The sequence below is a fragment of the Callionymus lyra genome, chromosome 10, assembly GCF_982586985.1.
Source record: "Callionymus lyra chromosome 10, fCalLyr1.hap1.1, whole genome shotgun sequence".
NCBI classification, from domain to species: Eukaryota; Metazoa; Chordata; class Actinopteri; order Syngnathiformes; family Callionymidae; genus Callionymus; species Callionymus lyra.
The window spans coordinates 10,976,861-10,997,801 of NC_141827.1; the positions used below are offsets into that span (position 1 = coordinate 10,976,861).

The 20,941-nt window shown below is 38.1% G+C and overlaps 3 protein-coding genes across 3 annotated transcripts; 2 read left to right on the forward strand and 1 right to left on the reverse strand.

The window, feature by feature from the left end:
• The first annotated feature begins 58 nt into the window (after positions 1 to 58).
• LOC148070282 (inter-alpha-trypsin inhibitor heavy chain H3-like) lies at positions 59 to 7,259 on the forward strand. The gene is made up of 21 exons (XM_087801169.1): positions 59 to 140; positions 1,288 to 1,448; positions 1,524 to 1,628; positions 1,737 to 1,899; positions 1,968 to 2,078; positions 2,312 to 2,440; positions 2,521 to 2,637; positions 2,712 to 2,880; positions 3,550 to 3,660; positions 3,723 to 3,904; positions 3,964 to 4,137; positions 4,195 to 4,310; positions 4,402 to 4,610; positions 5,080 to 5,106; positions 5,498 to 5,530; positions 5,606 to 5,668; positions 6,062 to 6,169; positions 6,475 to 6,640; positions 6,714 to 6,862; positions 6,961 to 7,039; positions 7,109 to 7,259. The coding sequence occupies exons 1-21, from the start codon at positions 60 to 62 to the stop codon at positions 7,212 to 7,214; spliced, it is 2,559 nt and encodes an 852-aa protein (XP_087657295.1). The 5' UTR covers position 59; the 3' UTR covers positions 7,215 to 7,259.
• A 403-nt stretch (positions 7,260 to 7,662) lies between these two features.
• Positions 7,663 to 9,443, forward strand: hdhd3 (haloacid dehalogenase-like hydrolase domain containing 3). Its single transcript, XM_087800813.1, has 3 exons — positions 7,663 to 7,720; positions 8,191 to 8,557; positions 8,636 to 9,443. The coding sequence occupies exons 2-3, from the start codon at positions 8,228 to 8,230 to the stop codon at positions 9,026 to 9,028; spliced, it is 723 nt and encodes a 240-aa protein (XP_087656939.1). The 5' UTR covers positions 7,663 to 7,720; positions 8,191 to 8,227; the 3' UTR covers positions 9,029 to 9,443.
• Positions 9,444 to 11,115: 1,672 nt separating this feature from the next.
• tgfa (transforming growth factor, alpha) lies at positions 11,116 to 19,561 on the reverse strand. The gene is made up of 7 exons (XM_087800998.1): positions 19,417 to 19,561; positions 18,612 to 18,749; positions 16,665 to 16,874; positions 13,801 to 13,915; positions 13,484 to 13,633; positions 13,161 to 13,267; positions 11,116 to 11,996 (listed from the first exon to the last, which is right to left on the reverse strand). Exons 1-7 carry the CDS (start codon positions 19,454 to 19,456, stop codon positions 11,989 to 11,991), a joined length of 768 nt encoding a protein of 255 aa, XP_087657124.1. The 5' UTR covers positions 19,457 to 19,561; the 3' UTR covers positions 11,116 to 11,988.
• Between the last annotated feature and the right edge of the window lie 1,380 nt (positions 19,562 to 20,941).

Sequence of the window (20,941 nt, forward strand, 5' to 3'; positions counted from 1 at the left end):
GATCGTGGTGAGATGAAAGCGAGTCCTTCAATGCCCTCAAGTTCTGAGTAGAAAGGTCGATGGACACCATGGAGAGAAGTGTGGTGCTGAAGCTCCTGTGTGGCCTCCTGTTTGCTACTGCGACGGCTCTTCCCAACTCGGTAAGATCACAGAACTCAGACCAATAGTACTTTTACTGAAAGACAGGATACATTTTGGTATGTGATCATTTAATAAAAGAAAGGTCGACTGGAAAAGGTTCAATTATCGTGTGAATGCTTGAGATCCACTTTTGCAATTCTGACCTAAATGTTCTACCACATCTCCTTCTACAAATTTTATCCGATTTAAACCGATCAAACTTTTATAAATTCAGCTAGTTCCAGAAATGCGGGCTATATTCTAGCTTTCATTTATCTCTTCCACTCTTTCTTCTATTCCTCCTTTTCTACCCTTTTTTCCCCTCATTCACTTGAATGGGGAAAAATCTTCAACTCATGTTTTAACTCCTTCCACTTTGACCTTCAGGTACATTCATCTACTCACACCTAGAAACTTCTTTCAACTTTAAAAACACTTTTCTCTTCTTAGTACTACTATTATAACTAATTATACTTCTACTTTCACTACCAATTCCACTTATAATTGTACTAATATTAATACTACTAATCCTACTACTGCTTTTACTAAATATACTTCTACTACTACTTCAACTACTACTTCTACTACTTCTTCTACTCCCATTAATACTTCTACTACTTCTTCTACTTCTACTACTAATTCTACTACTACTTCTACTAATAACTTCTACTACATATTCTACTCCCACTACTACTACTTCTACTACTAATTATTCTACTCCCACTGATACTTTCTACTTCTACTTCTGCTCCTACTTCTACTTCTACTTCTACTACTAATTCTACTACTTCTAATACAAATCCTACTTTTTTCTTCTTCTTACTTTTCTTCTTTTTTCTTCTTCTCAATCTTTGTCAAGTTTATTTCAACGTTTTCACATCAGTCTTTCTCATTTATGCCATCAACTGTTTCCACAAATTTTACTTTTAATACTAATTCAATACTTTCAAACATTTCAGTTACAGATTCAGAAGATTCAGCATTCAAACTGCATATTCTTCTGGGAATGCACATTTTCTAGTTTAATTTATGTTTGCTTGATTATATTTCACTTTATTTGTAATGAATATGTTAAAATGGTTAAGAAACTTATTACAAATACTGTAATGTATTTATTATGATGATCTTTATACGGTACACATTTTCAGAGCTGTGTTGTTTTCTTAGGCTGACTGGGACATCTACAGCTTCCACATCAACTCCACAGTCACCAGCCGGTATGCCACCACTACCATCATCAGTCGGGTGGTCAACCGTGTGGAGGAGTCGAGGGAAATAGAATTCCACGTCCGGATCCCCAAGAACGCCTTCATCAGCAGATTCAGGATGTGAGTGAAGGCCAGTGGGCCACAATAGAGACGGGATAGACGTGGACAGGATGTGATGTTTGTGACCTGGTTCAGGTTCATCGACGGTCAAGCGTATGATGGTCTGGTCAAAGCTAAAGAGGAAGCCAAGCAGCAGTACACTGATGCCGTGTCCAGAGGTCAAAGTGCTGGAATCGTCAGGTACGTTTCTTCAGTTTGAGGATCATGATCAGAGTTATTTGGTTTAAGGTTAAGCAGAGACACAAGAACGTGTAACGAACTTCACATCAATCATGTTTCTTGTTGCAGCTCCGTGGGGAGAACCCTGGAGGAGTTCAAGACCTCTGTGACTGTAGCTGCCTTGAAAAAAGTCACGTTTGAACTCACATACGAGGAGCTGCTAATGCGCCGACTCGGCAAGTACGAGCTGCAGATCCACGCTCGGCCCATGCAGCCTGTGAAGGACTTCAAGGTTCGCTTTGCTCTTGAAGTTTTAGGCAATTGTGAGGAACCATCAACTCTTTTATTTGCCTCTGACAGGTGGACGTCTACATTCACGAGTCAGCCGACGTCGACTTGATTGACGTGAAAGGAAGTCTGGCCACGAAAGCGCTGGCTAACGCCGTCACCAAGACCCTGGCTGGTCAAGAGGTAAACAATCTGCAGCTGAAGTCAATGAATTAATGTCTGATGTAAAACTTTCTTCTCCAAGTTTGTATCCTTTCAATCCTTTTATTTGTGATCTTCAGTTGAGATCAAAACTTGTTTCCAAGATTTCTTCTTCTTGACGGATAATAAATAGTGATGCTGATGAAGTTTCAAGAAGCATTGTCCTTCTTTCACAGCCCTCTAGATGGCGCTCTGTAAAGTATAATCTTTTGCAGGCGTGGGTTCATTTCTACCCCACAGAGGACCTCCAGAAGTCATGTGACAACTGTGACGATCAGGGGCTGAACGGAGATCTGGTCGTTGTGTACGACGTCCGCCGAGAAGACAACCTGGGCGACATTCAGGTAAAGTAAATGAAAGGATTATTGACAAAGGTGTTCGTTGACAATGTCCACTGAGTATCAAACATTTGTGCCGACATTAGAAGTCTCCTGGTTACTTTGTCCATCACTTTGCTCCTGGTGGTCTTCCCCGCATCTCAAAGAACGTGGTCTTTCTCATCGACGAAAGTGGCTCCATGCATGGCAGGAAAATTGAGCAGGTCTGTAGTTTGACTGCACTTTGATTCATGTTATTTTTGGTGTATGACTGAAGACTCACTCCATCCTTTTTCAGACTCGGTTGGCTCTGATCCAAATCCTGAGTGAACTGGCAGAAGACGACTTCTTTGGTTTGATCACCTTCGACTCGAAGATTTCTCACTGGAAGAGAGAACTGCTTCAGGCGACGAGTGACAACGTTGAAAGTGCAAAGAGTTTTGCTCGTAATATTGAGGAAGGAGGAGGTGAGACAGTTTTTTTCTCTTTTGGAAAATAATGTTTGACGATAATTCAACAAAATAAAGTGTATTATATTTCAATTGATTATTGAGATATTTCCCCTGTATCAGCAAATAGATGTAGAAATAAACATATTGAAAATGTTTAGAAGTCAATTAACCTAGAAATACAAAACAAAGAAACAATGTAATACAAATGTTTTCACCTTGAATGTGTCATTTTGGATTATAATAATGATCTCTATGTTACCAATCATTCATACATGATCTATTGTATTACCTGTAAAACAATAGTTCGAATTTATTCTTGTTTTTAAAGGGTCGGATTATTTTATTATTGCATCTAGTTTTAGTGATATAAACAACATCTACCTTTTAAAAAAGCACTAAGAGAACACATACCTCTGCCAAGCAGCTTTTTATTTTTTCCCCCTAAAATCTCTGTAACTAATTGTTTCACCTGTCAAGTCTTTAGTCAGAATAAAACATGCTTCAAAAGTTTCTTGGATACAAATTACACTCTAAAATAGAAACAACACTTGTATAGAGAGGCAGCCATTTCGCTTTTTTAGCACATAGTCACATGACCTGTTAAAAACTGTTCTCCTCCACTTCCTGACCATGTTAGCCTTCTAGAAAACAAGGACGTTTAATTCAACGCTTCGATGTTTGCAGCCACAAATATCAACGACGCTGTGCTGGCGGGGGCTCGGATGCTCAACGACCAACCGAGGGAAGGTTCAGCTTCTCTCATCATCCTTCTCACCGATGGAGACCCGACATCAGGTTTTTGTCAAACACAGCTTCAAGATGGCGTAGATGGACTAACCTCGACTCATTTGTCGTAGGAGTCACAAATCTTGAGGCCATTCAGTCAAACGTGATGAAAGCGATTGCAGGAAAGTTCCCACTTTACTGCCTCGGGTTCGGATACGATGTCAACTTTGAATTCCTGGAGAAGATGTCGCTGCAGAACAACGGCGTCGCCCGGAGGATTTACGAGGATTCTGACGCGGACTCGCAGTTGAAGGTTCTACTCCCATCTTTGCTCATAGTTACTCCCAGACTTGACGTGGTTTGTCTGATCAGGGCTTCTACGAAGAAGTGGCCACTCCTCTGCTGACAGACGTGACCATGCTCTATCTCGGGGGGACCAACCTGACCCAGACTAACTTCAGCCACTTCTACAACGGCTCAGAGATCGTGGTTGCTGGTCAAATCACGGACAACGAAACCTTCGAACCTTCCGTGGAGGCCCTCTCGGTAATACAACACCGGCGTCACAACATGGTACAAAAGAATTGACCCGGACTGTCACAGATTAAAGTGCCAATCAAGTTTACGGAGACGAGCAACAGCCGAGACAGCAGCGGCAGTGACAGCAGAATCCAGAGGGTCTGGGCCTTCATCACCGTCAAGCAGATGTTGGAGCAAGAGTGAGTTTTGAGGGAACAACAGATAAGATTGAACACCTTGTTTACAATGCCTCTGATGAATAACATGTATTATTTAATATTCATTGAACAGATTGCTGTTATCTGGAGAAGACAAAAAGGAGTTAACTGAGCGAATCTTGAAGCTTTCCCTGAAGTATAACTTTGTGACCCCGCTCACGTCCATGGTGGTCACCAAGCCACCAGGGGAGAACGCAGATGTGCTCCACAAGCCTAAAGAGGGAGAGAAAAGTGTCACAGTGCCTGTACCCAGAGGCAGCGGCAGACGGCGATCCCATCCAGGTGAGAACGAGGTTATAATCCTAAATTTACAGTAAAGTTCTCAAGGTTTGCAGCAACCTTCTAACCTTCACACAGCAGTGATAGGATATGTGGGTGAAACCATCTTGAACCTTCCTCAGAAAACAGTTACAAGAACACTTCTCTATGATGGAAAAAAAAGGGAACAGTAGACACCTCCAACCATCTTGGGTAACAGGTAACACAACTCAGCAGGGGGCGATACTGAGAATATAAAATCATCTACATTAATACTGACTATCCTACTTCTGACGCCATTAGGAGTGACATACACAAGTTTAGAAATGGGTGCATCAGGTTTGAGATGGTTTGATGATGGATTCAATGTTTTTAATTATTTTAAAGATTTTTTATTCCTATATAGTAATAAGAAATTACCATTACAATTATAATCTGACAAAAGACAATTTATTTTATAAACTGTGAAAATGTGTTTGTTTTTTTTTTCCAGCAATGGCCAGGACCTTTCTTAGTAAAGGTAAACATGCTATATTCATTATTTAATGTATTATTTGAGCAGCTCTTTGAATGTCACCAATTAGAAAATATACAATGTTTTAAAAAACTTGAAACAAAAACAAAAATCTGCACATGACACACATACATGTTCACATGACGAACATAAATGTTAACATGGCACAAACATATGTTCACACGACAGACATACATGATCAACGGACATAAACTCTAAACAGTATATTTTAAGATCAACAATAAACAAAACAGAAATAAAAATGGATGATTAAGGAGCAGAAGAAATACAAAAGGATTGCACTTCTCTCTGCTCCTGTTCGAACAAATTGTTAGATTGTAAATTTTAAAAATATAAGCCCATCTTTCAATATGAGATGAAATTGTCAATGTGGCAGGAATGAGCTACGCCGGCGGCGCTGGCTACCTCAGTAAGTGAAAATGAAATTCTGTCTCTGTTATAATAAGTTGTATTTCAAACCAACTCTTGTCTCTTCTCTACGAAGGAACACCTGGCCGTGTTAAATACCAGATTTCTGCGACTCAGCTGCCTCCAACTACTACTGCTGGTAATATTTTGCTTCCTGACAGATTAGAAATTAAAATTGTGGTTTCTTACATTTGCACGAGAGTCAAATCCATCGTCCAATATGTTGTGTATGAAGCTGTAAATTCTGTACAGCTTAGAAAGAAAATCTAACTTATTTTCTACTTACAAATTAGATTTGTTACTTAAGTTATATTTATTATTATAAATATGACTATATTCTGTTTAAATTGTTATGAAACAATTTTTATTTAAACATCAATTTTGATCTGAAAACCTTCTATACTCACACAAATTTAGCTCGTCTGTGCGGCCAGTTCAGACAATGATATTTGGAGAGGAAACTCTGAAATGGATGAAAAGTTCACAAAATCGAAAAGGTGCATTATTGCATTATTTCTCTTTCTCACTGCAGATCCACTCAGTCACAGGTTTTTGACAAAAGCTGAGAATCAGTCGCTTCCTCTTTGTTTTGACGTCAGCGGGTCCATTGGCCTCAAACTTCTACACCATCGAAGTAAAGGTGAGTCTCTCTGCTTCACTTTTGTCTTTCCTATGAAACAACTTTGTCATACTTGAGGGTATAGAGGCTTCATGAAGCTTCATGAAGAATTTTCCTCATTTTGGGAGAGTTCTACAACAACAAATCCCGAAGTAGATATTCAGAGGGATCAATAAAGTTTATCTATACATTATTCTAGATGCACTCTTTTGGAAGACAACAGTCCGGTCTCTAAATAATAGAGACATTGCTGCAAGAAGCTTCATCAGCCCATCACTTGAGAGAAAGACTTTTCTCGAGCTGCATATTCTAACCCTTCGTTTTAGATCTCTTCTTGGACGGTGAACTGGACTCAATGAAATTTGGGGGATTCGAAAGGATCGTCGTCCACCTCAGGACGGACCACTACATCGACATCGACATCAACGGCATCTCGGTAAAAATGGACCACACTGTGACCCCCCAGACTGGAGAAGTCTTCACAACCGGAAGGTGAGTTTTTGAGATAAGCATCTAAATTCACGTCAAAATCAAGAGGAGCGACAACAAGGGTGTGAATGTCCAGAGCCACAGTGACCAGCAGAGACAAGGAGATCGACATCACGGCAGGAGACACTCGGTTGGTCGTGTACCGTCATGAGAAAGATGGAAAGAAGTTCCTCTGGCCGGTCGTGAGACAGAAGCCGTCCGGGGACGACATCCATGGGATTTTAGGTGGGTTTTCATTATATGTTTGTGTGTGTGCGTGTGTGTTTGTTTGTGTGTATGTGTGTTTGGACTCTTGGACGTGTTACATGATTGTCCCATTCCAGTTCATAAAGCTCCACATTTTGAACAAATAACTGGCTCAACCAAACTGAAGATCGGCGATCAGGAATTTGACACCACCAGGTGTGTTTCTACTCCCTGACAGAAACATCTGAGCTGGTCTAGTTGGTTTCTTACTCCGTTATGTTGTAGATCGACTGCGATGGACTACAGCGTCTCGTCGTCCCCGAGTGTGGAGTGTCTGCTCACATCAGCTGATGTCGCACTGCAGAGTTCTCTGGGAAAATTCATCATCTAAATGTGGCTCAAACACACTCAAATAAAATGATGATGACATACTGAACATCTGTGACCACTTTATTGAAGTTGAACAACGTAAAATTATCATTTTACAACCATTTTAAATGTGATTATTAACTGGGGTTGATAGAAAATACAAGGAAAAAATAATGCACATGTTTAAACATCTTGTGATGAGAGTGACAATCTTGTTATATATAAATATATAAAAGTCCTGCTATAACTATTATTGTAGAGTGTAGAAGTAAATTGTGTTTATGATTTTTTTTTATGTATCTGCTAAAATATATATTATGATGAACATAATCTTTAAATTATAATATAAATAACTTTTTTATTTCAAATTGGCATCCGTGTGAAAATAGACAGGTTATTGTTAAACAAATGGTCTCGCCGCTAGATGGCGGTGTGGACCGCTATCTTGTTTGGGAGTCAGCAGGAGAAGAAGACGCGCTGCCATCAGAGAAGGACACCTTTAGTGACAGATAAGAAAACACTTCTTTGGTAGCAAGTTTTAATTCTTGCCATTTGAATGTTTATTAACTACTATTTATAAAGAACACGATGTTAAGTTCTGAGAAGTTTCGGCAACTGGACGCTAAGAACGATAAAGAAAAGCTAATGTTGCGATTAAAACATTTTCCACAAGGTTTCGAGTTGATAAACGCAAAATAATTCTAGTATTTTCACTGGTATATATTTAGCTTGAACCATATGATAAACATCTACGCAATGTCAAAAAGAAAATAAAAATGTGTAATAATTACTTCATGTAAAATTAATTTAGCCTTTTATTTCATCATATTTATTGGCATTTTGAACACAATGATTCTTACTTTAAATAAATAAAACACAACTTACATCATTGTTATAGATTTGTTATAAAATATCCAAGTCGTTTCAGAAAATACAACTTGTTATGACGATATAAAGAGAGGTTTTTGACTTTTCAAGCCTTAAATGTTCTTTCAAAGGTTGATCCAGATTTGGATCCTCCGTCCTGCAGGAGCGATGAAGGCTCCTCTGCGATGGGTTCTCTGGGACGTGAAGGACACGCTGCTGAAGGTCCGCTCCTCTGTGGGGGATCAGTACTGCAAGGAGGCCGAGCGCATGGGCTTGAGTCTCAGTCCTGCCAACATCAACAAAGCTTTCCATCAGGCGTACAAGCAACATTCCAGTAAATTCCCCAACTATGGCGTCTCTCTGGGACTTGACGGGGAGGCCTGGTGGAAGAGCGTGGTGAGGGGTACCTTCTCCCGGTGTAGAGTCCAAGATCCAGTCCTGCTGGACTCACTGGCCGACAACCTCTATCGCAACTTCTGCCGGGCAGAGAACTGGGAGGTAAATCTGTGAATTATTAAAACATATCAGCAGCTATTAAAACATACGCGAGTATCTCATGCTACGTTTATTTTGAAGGTGTTTCCGGATTCATCCGCCGCACTGGAGAGCTGCTCTTCACTGGGACTCCAGCTGGGAGTCGTGTCCAACTTCGACAGACGCCTGGAAACTATTTTACATTCCTGTGGACTTTTGTCGCACTTCAACTTCCTGCTCACCTCGGAGGAAGCGGGCGTTGCTAAACCCGACGCCTCCATCTTCGATCAGGCCCTGAAGAGATGTGGGGTTCCCGCGGCCAGCGTGGTTCACGTGGGAGACCACTACGAGAAGGACTACGTGGCGTCAAGATCGGTCGGGATTCGCGGGATCCTCCTGGACAGACACGACCAGCATGTCCACGATGTCCCTGAAGAACATAGACTTTCTTCTTTGCTGGATCTGTCGTCTAAGCTCAAGGGTCAACTGAGCTGATCTAACCCTGGACCTGAAGCCTGGTTATGAACCGCAGGCTGAGGACTTGATTTTCCAGCATGAGCGCCACACACTGGCAGAGTTGTGAGGGACTGTCAAAAAATAAACACATTTGAGATGAAAAATGTATTGTGAAATTAACCTTTTGGAGATAATTATTTATTTATATAAAATAAGGGAGATATAATAGTATAGAAAGTAGATGAATATTGTTAATGAAAATGCTTTGAAATGTATAATATATGTTTCACAGTAAACATTTGATTAAACATCACAATCTTGTTTTGGTAGTTTCTCTTGGCCCTTTAGTCATGTGAGAGAGGGGAATTTTTTTTTTTTTTTTTATAAAAAAATGACATATACACCGATATACAATATAAAAATATAAAAAATGTTTCACTGTACTTTATCAATATTCAACAGCAATGTATCCATTTCTTTTTTAGGGCTGTTTTTATTATTATGATGGATCTTTTTTGGTTAATTTATATTCAATAAAATGTGTAAAATAAAATAATTTGTTCATTTTTATATTTTATTTAACATGAAAATATTCACAACTATTTTCATTTGGTCTTTAAATTAAACCCACGGCCACTAGGTGGTAGCAGTTACCAAATCCTCAGCAGCTTAAAAGGAAAAAATCAAATCATGCAAGATCCTGGCGATGACTGAGGACGAGAGGATACAGCCGACTCCAGCCGCTTATAAAGCTGATGTTTGGACATATTTTGTCTTTCAGTTTTATTAATTCAACCAAAAGAGAGCGTATTTATCACTAGATATCACTAACATTCGGTGTCTCTAAAATGTTATGAAACTTGAGCAAGTGTATTGAAATATATTTTATCAAATCATAAGCTGAATGTATTGAATCGTATCGTGAGCTGTATATATATCGTAACAAATTGTATCTTGAGCTGAATATATTGAATCGTATCGTGAGCTGAATATATCGTATCAAATCTTATTGTGAGCTGAATATATTAAATCACATTGTGAGCTGAATATATATATATATATATATATCGTAAGAAATCATATCATGAGCTGAACATATCGTAACTAATTGTATTGTGAGCTGAATATATTGAACCATATTGAGCTGAATATATCTTGTAAAATCATATCATAAGCTCAAAATACGTTATTGGAACGTGAGCTGAATACATCGCATCGTGAGCCTTAATATATCGTATGGTGAGCTGAATATTCTGTACTGTGAGATTAGTGTATCTCTACAGCCCTTCAGCCCTTGTGACCCTAAACTGCAAATAAGTTTCTGAAAAAGGGGAAACAAGGTCGTCACTGCGGATCCTTTTAGATCACACCTCGATGAGCCACAGTTTTACATTTCAAATGGTTTGACTGGAGAATCTTTTCTCAATTTAAGTTTTGAATGCACTTTATTTATGTCTCTAAGCAGGTTTAATTCACAGAGGTATGAAAAGAGATTAGTGAGCTGCTAATGATGTGTCGAACTTCTTAGCTGCGAAGGAAGAAAGCAAAGTTGCTTAACCCTAATAGGGATGTCCATACTCTTACTTCAAACCATCTGGCCTGAGATATCATGGCACCGCTGGGCTGTGAGAAGACCCCGAAAAAACCCACCATTCGAATCAACCAATTTAATGTCGATTTGATTCCTACACCTTCTTCAATGAGAGTCGTGAAGACGCCCACTCATTCGAGTTGTACAGGAATCTGAAAAGGAATCCCCCTCGAAAGATTTTAAAGCTCTCTTAGAAGCTCAGCCAGACGGCTCTAAAGAGCTCCGCAGAAATCCAATTGAGGACATAATGGGATTGTGAAAGCAGACCAGGCTCCTCGTGGCAGAGAGGAAGAAGCGAGCGGAGGATGAAGGATGTTCAACACAATCCACATAGAGGAACGATATTTAAAAACAAGTCTCAAAATAGAAACTGGATTATACAATAAAAGCACTGAAGGGTTTTCTCCTTCGCCTCCATCCTACGTCGAAAAATCTATTTTTATAAAAAGGACAGATTAAAGAAAATGGATTATTTAAGAATACACGACTCCAGCACGTGTGCTTGCATGTTTTAATTATTTGAAAAGAAAATGAATATTAAGTTTAAACATAAATCTGTATCAATCTTTTTAAATGGACACAAAACACACTCAGCATGTGTGCATCATATTTACAACCACGAGATAAACGCACTCGAGTGCATCATCTCCTACGAAATCTTTTGGCATCTGCCACAATGTTCTCGGTCAGTTTTTTCTTTTAAACATTCCCTCGCTTGACAATACTTACCCACTGAAGGAGACGCGGAAATGTTACGAACCGCTCGTGAAATAAAAGGGAATTTGTGCTTCGGTATAAAAGGATATAGTGCGTGAATTAGGTGCGTACAGGTGTGGGATGATGGCGATTTGGCGCCGCACTTAACACCTGACGCATTTTAAGAATTTAAGTGGCTTAAAAATGTTCACCCGAGACGTGCGCGAGCGGTTTGTAACATGTCGCGTCTCTCAGCTCAAGTTCAGCTCAGGAATAATCATGAATAAAACTGACGTCAAAACTCCGGAGTGGAGAGGAAGGTCCAGGTAAATCCAGGCGAGTCGGTCCACAGTTCCTAAATCCGTCGTCAGGTGAGGTGAGTAAAACCAGGTTAAAGGAAACCCTTGTTTGGTAAAGTGTTCTCTTAAAATGTGTGCAAAGTTTTTTCTTAAAAGACAAAATTAGAAACTGGGATTAAATGAATTCAGTTGCGACCTTCCTATAAAACTGCTGTTTCCGATACAACAGTCCGGGGCCACCTCTGGAGCGGCTTCTTCTGCAGAGCTTCAGGAAAGTTCGTCTTCCCACGTGTCTGGTGTTGCTCGGTCGATGGAGGTCGAGGCGTTCGCTCATCCAGAGTCACGTCGGTGTTAGAGTCCAAATAAACACCCCAACATTTCCTCCGATCCATTTTTGCAACTCTGACGACTTCTTACACCACTGGGGGAGAAAAACAACAAACAGTTTTGAAACAAACATTGAACAAAGATGAATTTCTTATAAAAAAGGACAACTCTTTGTACAGAGAAATACATGTAATAATATCCTTCTGTAACATCTATAGTCTGCTCTAATGTTGTTAATGTTTAGTTCTTAATAGATTTTTTTGTCAGAAAAGTTTACAAGAATACTTTATATATATATATTTTTTGACTTGAAAAAAATGTTTTACAAAGAAATGGATTCTACAAAATCAAAATAAAACAGTATATGACGCATATACTGATGCATATACTGTATTATAATCTCAACACTAGTTGTAATGAAAATTTGTAGAATGGGTAGTTTGAAAAATAAAAACAACATTTTTAACGTTTTCTTTTAACTATATTCACTGACAAGGTTAATCAGTGATGTCAATTTTGGATTAAACTACCAAAACATTTACCAATAGTATTAGCCATAGCCTTCAATGTAATAATAGTATTAGCAGCAAAAGTAAGGGAATAGGAATTCTACATGTATTGAGTATTATTGTAGAAGAAATAATTGTGAGTGTAGTAAAACAAAATGGAGGCATCAATCATGGTAAGGTAGTTAGTATTAGCAACTGTATCAGCCAGAGAACTCCAAGTAATAGTGTTAATAATTGCAGTAGTATTGATAAAAAAAAGTTGTGCTAGTAGTGAGAGATACAAATATTTTAAGTGGTAGAAGTTTTGTAAGGAAATACAGTATTGTTTATAACAGTATTGGTGAAGTATTAGCAACAAACATAAGCTAGCAAGAATCCTGTGAGTAGCAGTGATAGCATAGCAGCAAACTAGGAAAATATTGGCAGAATTGTGGAAGCGACACAAACGGAATTGTATTTGTTAGACATTTCGGGTTGTTTGTTAGCAATACAAAAGTATGACGTTCAATTCACGTTTTGGAAAACATCGCTTTTTCCTTAAAAGTAATTTTTCAACCATTATTTTAATGATTTTATTAATACATTTTACTTTTTTTCATGATACAAAATCAATCAAATTGATGAATTATAAGCAAATATCTAAAAAACAAAAAAGGACTTTAAAAAAAAGAGAAGTGACCCAGTGATACTTTTGCATCCACCAGTTGTAGCGCAACGACGCAGATTGATTGAACAAGAACAACAAGTACCACTCTCAGGCGGATAGTGAGACGATCCATGCTTCAGCATGTTGACGGATTTGTCATAATGTCGCGCTTGACTCCGCCTCCTTCGACACTCCCGCCGCCACCAACAACTGCCGAGGACAGAAAGATACTGTGAATGAATATATACTGAAAACATCTCCATAAAAACAAATGCAACCGTTGGGAGCAGTAAATGTAGCTTCACTCGTTCTTCCTTATAAAATATTATTTGATTATAAATGTGGAGTTAAAGCACATTTACAACTTTTATTATTTTGTTTCACGAAAAGCTTTTTATTTAAAAGAAAAAATGGTGTTTTACTTACTTTAAAAGTGTGCACAACAGCATGATGAGAACACAGCCGATCACACACAGCACCAGCACCGTGGCAACCGTCTGTTTCTGGTGGTTGGTCGCGACCACGGCGAGCAGGTCTGCGTGTTCGCACCTCATCCCTACGAAGCCTTGATGACACCTGCGGCATGAAAGCAAAGTTAAATGAATAATCTCATGTTGCATAAATTAAATAACACACAAGAGAGTGATTCTAATCGTTCAAAAAACAAGTATTTTTTATTGTTTTTCCGTCGTTCAATCTGCTCCTGGATCCAGGTCGAGAGTCAGGGAGTGAGATGGACTTACACACATGCCGGCGTCTCTTCCAGGACGAGGAAGCGACAAGTGCCGTGGAAGCAGAAATGGCGATGAGAGTCCGGGCAGTCGTCGAAATGAGATCGAGCGGCAGCGACCACGAACTCTGAGAGGTCGGACAGGAGACGACATTGTTGACAGAAGACGACATTGTTGACAGAAGACGACATTCTCATCTGACGAACCACTGAGTCACTAACCAACCAGTGTTTTAGTTACAAAGTGTGTTGTTGGGAACAGATTTAATTCCTGCACCATCCAAGATTATTTCAACGAAAATCACTCATTTGTTTTAAAGTTATGAGGCTGAGATGAAGTGAATATTTTGACGTTTATCTTTTCATTTCTCTCCGTTTGTCTAGTCCGGGAGGTTTGTGTGTTTTTCCGTTCCATCCTCCGTCCACAGTTGACCAACACTGTTCAAAGCTGAGTGGCGTGTGCCGAACATGTCTTTGTGTTTGTCGGTTTTTATTCTTTGTCTATATGTTTATTTTTACCTTCGACGAAAGTCGATCTATTGTTGGTGGACCTGGGCCGAGAAAGCCTGGTACATTTTGTGAGTATGTACAACTATAATGACCATCAACAGAATCACGTTATCTATACTTTGATACTTTATATATTACTATCAACACTAGTTCCTGTGATGAAAATCTATTAAGAAGGATTTTTTTAAGTGATATAAAAAACCAACACATAGTTTTGATTATGAAACAGTGACGATTATTTCTGACCATTTCTTTACGATATAATTGTAAGTAAGTAAGTAATTTTTATTTGTATAGCGCTTTTCCAGACCAGGGTCACAAAGCGCTTAAACAATTACAACAATATTCAATAAAGTATATATTTTAAAGATCAAGATAAAACTGATAACACAACAGGAGTTCCAGAAAATCAAGGAAAAGCCTGAACAAATAAAAACGTCTTAAGATGTTTCTTGAAGGAGTCATAATTGTATCTTTATCTAGTCAACATACAGTAATATTCTTTTTTTTTTAAACGCATAATCCAACTTCAAATGACGTATAAAACGTCTGTAATATTCATTTATTTTTGACGCCTGAATGATGAGAACTTTTAAGTTTTTCTTCAAGAACACCTACCCTACCTTTGAGAAAACATCCCTAACCATTTTCTTCAACGCGGCTGAAAAAGATTCAATTTTGAAGGATCAATATAGTCCATGATTGATGAAGAATACAAACTGTACTTGAGTTTTTAGCCTTAACTGTTGCAGTGCACTATGGAGCCTGCAAGTAGAATGATTGCGCAACATTATCGTTTAAAGAGCCAATTAAGACCATTTCCCACCCAAATAAAAGCTCACTCGGAGCCGTAAAGATCTGTTGAATAGATAAAACGAAGCTAACAGAGTTAATAGAACCAACAAAATCAATTGTTTAAAAAACTGAAGAGTAAAAAATATTGGCACAAATTGTAGTCAACCAAAAAATAGTATAGAGCTGCATTTTTGGAAGGTACAACTCTTTCATCGTTTTTTTCAAAATCTTTGTTAACCTCTTAAAAAAAAACAGATTCAACTCTTTACCCTTTTTTTTTTTTTTAAATGAAGTTTTACTCTTTACCCTTATTTAAAAATCAGATTTAAGTCTTTATTCCATTTATTTTTAAATTAAGTTTAACACTTAACTCTTCTTTAAAATCAGGTTTAAGATTTTACTCTTTGTTTGTAAATAAAGTTTAACTCTTTATGCTTTTTTTCATTTAAATGTCAGTGGAGGAACAAAGTATACTGATAAACGCTCAACTACTACTTAAAAAGGTCAAATAAGTACTAATTAAATGCATAATATTTGTTCACTTTCCTCATGTTTTCTCCTCTAAACGGTAGCAGCAGCAACAAAGAAGTGAAGGCGCCTCATCTGCATCTTGAGCCATAGTTCAGCAGATCCACGATATTGAAAATCCAACACTGAGGCGTATACATGTTCTACGCTATAACTGAACACATAAAAGGTCCTTTAAAAGGCTTTTCATCCTGGATATCAAGGTCGACCTCTTCACAAAACCTCCGAACAATGTCGACCCGGAGGAATCACACGCAGCTAAATTTAGCCTAAAACCACGGAGACAATGCTTCTTAAAGCCGACACCCACGCCACCGACTGCTTCGTGTTACCAATTGCGTGCGGATTTACAGTGGATTTATCCAACACTCAGCAGCAATTAAGAAGGTCGGAGTTCACCTCAGACCAACATCTTGACCCGTCTCGAGGTGTCGCGGCAAAAACCGGGGATTCTCCAGCGTTTCATCACGAGCAGGAGAGCATTAGATTAGCTCCAGGATCTCCATACGTAACAGGTGGAGTCGCACACATTCCTGCAGAGCCGCGGCAGACAAAGGTCAGTGTTGAAGGAAACACACGTCACAGTGTGAGAAAGAGGCTGAACATCCAGGCTCCGTCACACACTCCATTCCTGCAGTAACTGGGTTTTGGACGGCGGCCTACATGCATTGTCTCCTTCTTTCAGACTCTGAAAAGCCCTCTGTTGTCTCGCGGGCATCCATCTCTGCTCGACTTCCATGTGATTCTCGGGGCAGAATGGGAGCGTCATGGACACAAGGAGATGCCTTCGGGGAGAAGCGGGAGCTCCTCCCGATCGGGTTTCAATACGAAGGTGCAGCTGAATATGGAACCATCGGCTGCGCATTAGCAGGATCGATTATCACGAGGCACCATGGAGTCTGAACTATTCATTCATGTCAGGTCTACACACTCACGGACAAAAGCTACTGACCTTTGCATCCTCAATGTCCTGCTTAACATACGGAGTCATTGTTTCATTTGTTCCTCTACGACAGGTTGAAACAAACGTTTAAAAACACTCACTTTTCACTGGTGGGAAGCTTGTCGTTGTTGTGGTTTTTGTTGTGGTTTTTGTTGTGGTTTTTGTTGTTGTTGTTGTTGTTGTTGTGCTGCTTCTGGTGCTCTGTGCAGTCAAGCTGCTGGCGTTTGAAGCTAAAGTAGAGTTGGTGTCCAAGGGAAGACTTGGACCCGAAACTGTCTTGTTCTGATCCGATTCAACAAGAAAGAAGTCGCCTGCAGAATAAAGTACAAAATACGTTAATCTCCTGTGGAACGTACAGAATTTAAAATAATTGGACAATATCTCAATCAACCTTGACTGCAAAACCTTTAGGATACATTTTCTCCCAGAACCGTTTTTAAAGAAAAACCTTTAACAGGGTCTTGTTCCATCAAACCAAGACCAGGAACTACAAGTGTACTATTCACTCAAGTAGGGATAGAAAGAAATGTAAATGAAATCCAGGATGATTCTGGATTTTAGTGCGTGGGTAGCAACTCTCTTCCGATGTTTTATCAAATTGTTTTCTCTTTTTTTTTACTCCCACCAAAAATTCTGATCATGGGTCTTTATTTCTGACAAGTTTTTGTCACAAAATAGACAAAAAGTTGGTTTAATAATTGAACATATCGACTTCACATGTATGGTGCGTTCAGATGTTAACCACGAAAGTTGTGAGTCGTTGATTAAATCCACGTTCATGTCAGTCGCTCTCTCTCGGCTGGATCCCCGTCATTAGCTTCGGGTCTTTCTTAATGCGGATCAAAAGCACAAACCTCCGTGCAGATCATCCGTCCCATGGGATTACCTGACAGATTATGATTACAACCGTGTTGCGTTACAATCCGTTACTTAAAAAAAAGAAAACAAAAAAAACAAACAGTACAACCTTGAAGATGCGAGTGAAGTTGAAGTCACAGTCAAACACAGATTTATGATGAAAAAAAAATGAGCATATCGTATTAAACTTACTTTTTGTATATATTTATAGCTCCAAATTATTTTATTTGTTTTACTTCAGAAGTTACAAAAGCCATTTCCCATTCTTTTGGCCCCGTGCCTCATCTACACATGTCCAAACCATCAGATCCTCCCAAACTTTGTCTCAAACTTCTCCGTATTTCCCTCCGAGTCTGGTTCTGCTTGAGGTTTCCGCCCGTTTTAAAACACGTTTTTTGCTAGCTAATTGAAATTGGCTGGACCTGTTCACCTCTTCTCTTATAAAATGTAGTTTAAACTGTAAAGTGACTTTAAATCGTTATGATTTGACACATTCAACAACATTAAATTCAACTGTCGCTCTCTTTAACTTATGTTGGATTTGAACAGATTAGAAACCTGAATGATGGATGCTAAAACAAACTTTAATTTCAATTCATACTTAAAAAAAATATATACAGTATATATATTCTCTGGTACATGTCAGTCAAATTTGAACCAAAAGGTTCATTATATACAGATTTTATTAGCGAGGACATGGAACATTACAACGAAAAATAAAACAATGATCATTCATTTTGTAAAGAAACAGACCAGACCAGTTTCTGAATTCCAAACGAATTAAATCATAATTCTATAATACATTTCTGAATTCTTAAAGATTTCAAAGAACATACACAAAACATACAAATGTATATGATAAATATATATAATTATTATAAAGAAATTCAAAATCAATATCATCTGTGTTTAAGAATCTTATTTTGACTTTTAAATGTACAAATTAAATCTGACAATTTGTTCATGTTAGCATAGCAACCATTTAGCATGTACATTTGCTAGCATCAACGTGGCTAATTTGGTGTAGCATATATAACTGACCTTCTGGATCTCTTACTCAAGTATGACACATTTATATTTGAAATTAGTTGTTGAAAAGTCAAGAAATTATACTGAATGAATAAAGAAGGTCATCAACAAAAGACATAGAAGACGATGGAAGGAATGAAGACACGTTTATCTGAACTTACTCTGCAGCGAAGGACCAGCATCTGTCGAGGCTCCTGTGACGTGGATACTGTTGATGCTCTGGTTCAGAAGAGTCGTGGAGTTTGTTTCGCTTATTATGGACGAGCTTTTATCTCCTCCTCCGAAGGTAAAGAGAGAACCTGGAGAGATAAAACTTGATTTTTATTTCCATTTTACAATATATTTGTAGGTTATATACAATCATACACTTTGAGTCATAAATGTTTTTGCATAATTCACTCATAAAACCTTTAATTTTAAACTACAATCATCAATCAATCAAACCATTTACAACTGAAATCAAACAAAAATAAATGTTATAAAGATAAGCAAAAAAGAACCCTTCTTATTATTTCAGCATTTTATTTATACTTTTCTACTGTATTTAACTGAACATAATTTCACTTTATAATTAGATTGACATGATTTAGTTTATGTATTATTAATGTTACACACTTTATTTATGAGAAATGTGATCAAATTACTTCACTACATAAAATAAGTTAAAACATCAAACATAATATATGAAATAGTTATGTTTAATTGTTATTAATGCAGTAGCTTTTATTGCTTTCACGTGTCAAATATAAATTAAATTCAACGTTTGAATATATTCTTGTCGTAACTTAGTTCACTGCCAGATTTAAATCCTCGTCAAAAAAATAAATAAATCACATTTCATGGTTTAAAAATAGTTTTACGAAGAAATAAATCCACACTAATGTGTTTATAGTTTTAGAATTAATACAGACGGAAACCAACGTTTTTGTAACTCAGTTTGTCATAAAAAAAAGGATAAAGACTCACCGCTGAACAGAAAAAGTACTTCCCAAAATATCCGGAACATGGTGAAGCCCTGCGGTCCAGCTCAGCTCAGGTGAGTGTGGAGCTTCATGGACAGGTGAGTCTGAGATCCACATGGATGAGTCTCGGAACACAGCAACACATGAGGTCCGCCGGTCAGAACCGAGCCGTCCATGCGAGGGAACGCGTCCAATGTGGTGTCGATCTTTAATGTAGGAGAGAAAGTGCGTTTGATCCACGAGCCAGAACCAGCAGCGATGTTTAACTTCCATGTTCAGGTGGAGAAGGTCCGTGTCAAACAATGTGACCAATCAGAGAGAGTCAGGGGAGGGGTGGGCGGGGCTTAGAGGCCACCGTTAGAGAAATACTTTCATTCCAATTTTAGTAGTTATTTGAGTAAAACTAGCACATAAAAGCAGTAATATATTTGTAATCCTAACAAAGACTATTTACATGTGGTCAATTCAATAGTCAAATTACATTTATAATAAAAAATTAGAAAATGTTGTTGTTGTTTTATGTTTTGTTTATTCGTTGTTTGTACACTAAAATGTAAAAGTCCTTTTAATTTTTTAATTACACTTTTATACTTAATACTTTTGAGTGTGATTATGAACCAAATATCTTTGAAATGACTCATTCTCTCTTCTATGTAAGTAAGTAAGTCATTTTTAGTTTTAGCGCTTTTCCAGACCAGGGTCACAAAGCGCTTAAACAATCAAAACAATATTCAATAAAGTATATACTTTAAAGATCAAGATAAAACTGATAACACAACAGGAGTTCCAGAAAATCAAGGAAAAGCCTGAACAAATATGTATTTGTTTGTCTTTGTTCATCTTTCAAGATTGAATAAGTTCAGACTGGAAGTATCAGAAAGATAATTGTCTAGTTTAAATACGATATCACAAACTCATGTAAACCCAAAAGGACTGGCTCAGTGTGTCAAGTAAGGTTTTGGATTAGGTTTAGGTTCTGGCTTTTGTTCAGTGCTCGGAATGTTGTCACATAATACACCGGCACAGGTTTTTCTTTTTCCCGAACCGAGCTACAAGGTTCCCGGAGGCAAGTTCTTCTTGTGTTTCCTTTCACTGGTCCTGTCATTTATTTGATATGTTTGATGCTGGACTCGCTGTGAAGAGGTTTCTGCTGCAGGCCTCTGATGATCTGATAGTTTAACCGCAGATCACTAAAGCAGAAGATCAAAACCTTTCACTTGATCCAGTGAGACATTGAAATCTTTTCATCATGTCACTTATAAATAATCTAGCTCCTATGAATGAAAAACATGGATTGATTTATTTCTAAATATATATGTTTGGTCACAGAACACTGTTTTCTGTAACTGTATACTGTAAATGAAGTTACAAATGTACTTTCATTAACAGATGATAACATAAAAGTTAAAGGTAAACAGACAAAAATGTTATATTTAAAAAGAAAAATGAATGTGATAGTCTGGACAGAGAACTTTTGGTGAGAGTCACTGCCAATAGAGGTTGAAGACATCTTAACTTTTCCTTGATTT

Coding starts and splice junctions, on each gene's coding strand:
- LOC148070282 (XM_087801169.1), top strand. CDS start 60: ATGGACACCATGGAGAGAAGTGTGGTGCTGAAGCTCCTGTGTGGCCTC. Junction 3,661..3,722: donor CGATGGAGACCCGACATCAG/GTTTTTGTCAAA, acceptor CATTTGTCGTAG/GAGTCACAAATCTTGAGGCC. Junction 5,107..5,497: donor CAGGACCTTTCTTAGTAAAG/GTAAACATGCTA, acceptor TCAATGTGGCAG/GAATGAGCTACGCCGGCGGC.
- hdhd3 (XM_087800813.1), top strand. CDS start 8,228: ATGAAGGCTCCTCTGCGATGGGTTCTCTGGGACGTGAAGGACACGCTG. Junction 8,558..8,635: donor GCCGGGCAGAGAACTGGGAG/GTAAATCTGTGA, acceptor TTTATTTTGAAG/GTGTTTCCGGATTCATCCGC.
- tgfa (XM_087800998.1), bottom strand. CDS start 19,456: ATGTTCCGGATATTTTGGGAAGTACTTTTTCTGTTCAGCG. Junction 13,916..16,664: donor AAGCTTCCCACCAGTGAAAA/GTGAGTGTTTTT, acceptor CCGACCTCTCAG/AGTTCGTGGTCGCTGCCGCT. Junction 13,268..13,483: donor CTGTTGTGCACACTTTTAAA/GTAAGTAAAACA, acceptor TGTCCTCGGCAG/TTGTTGGTGGCGGCGGGAGT.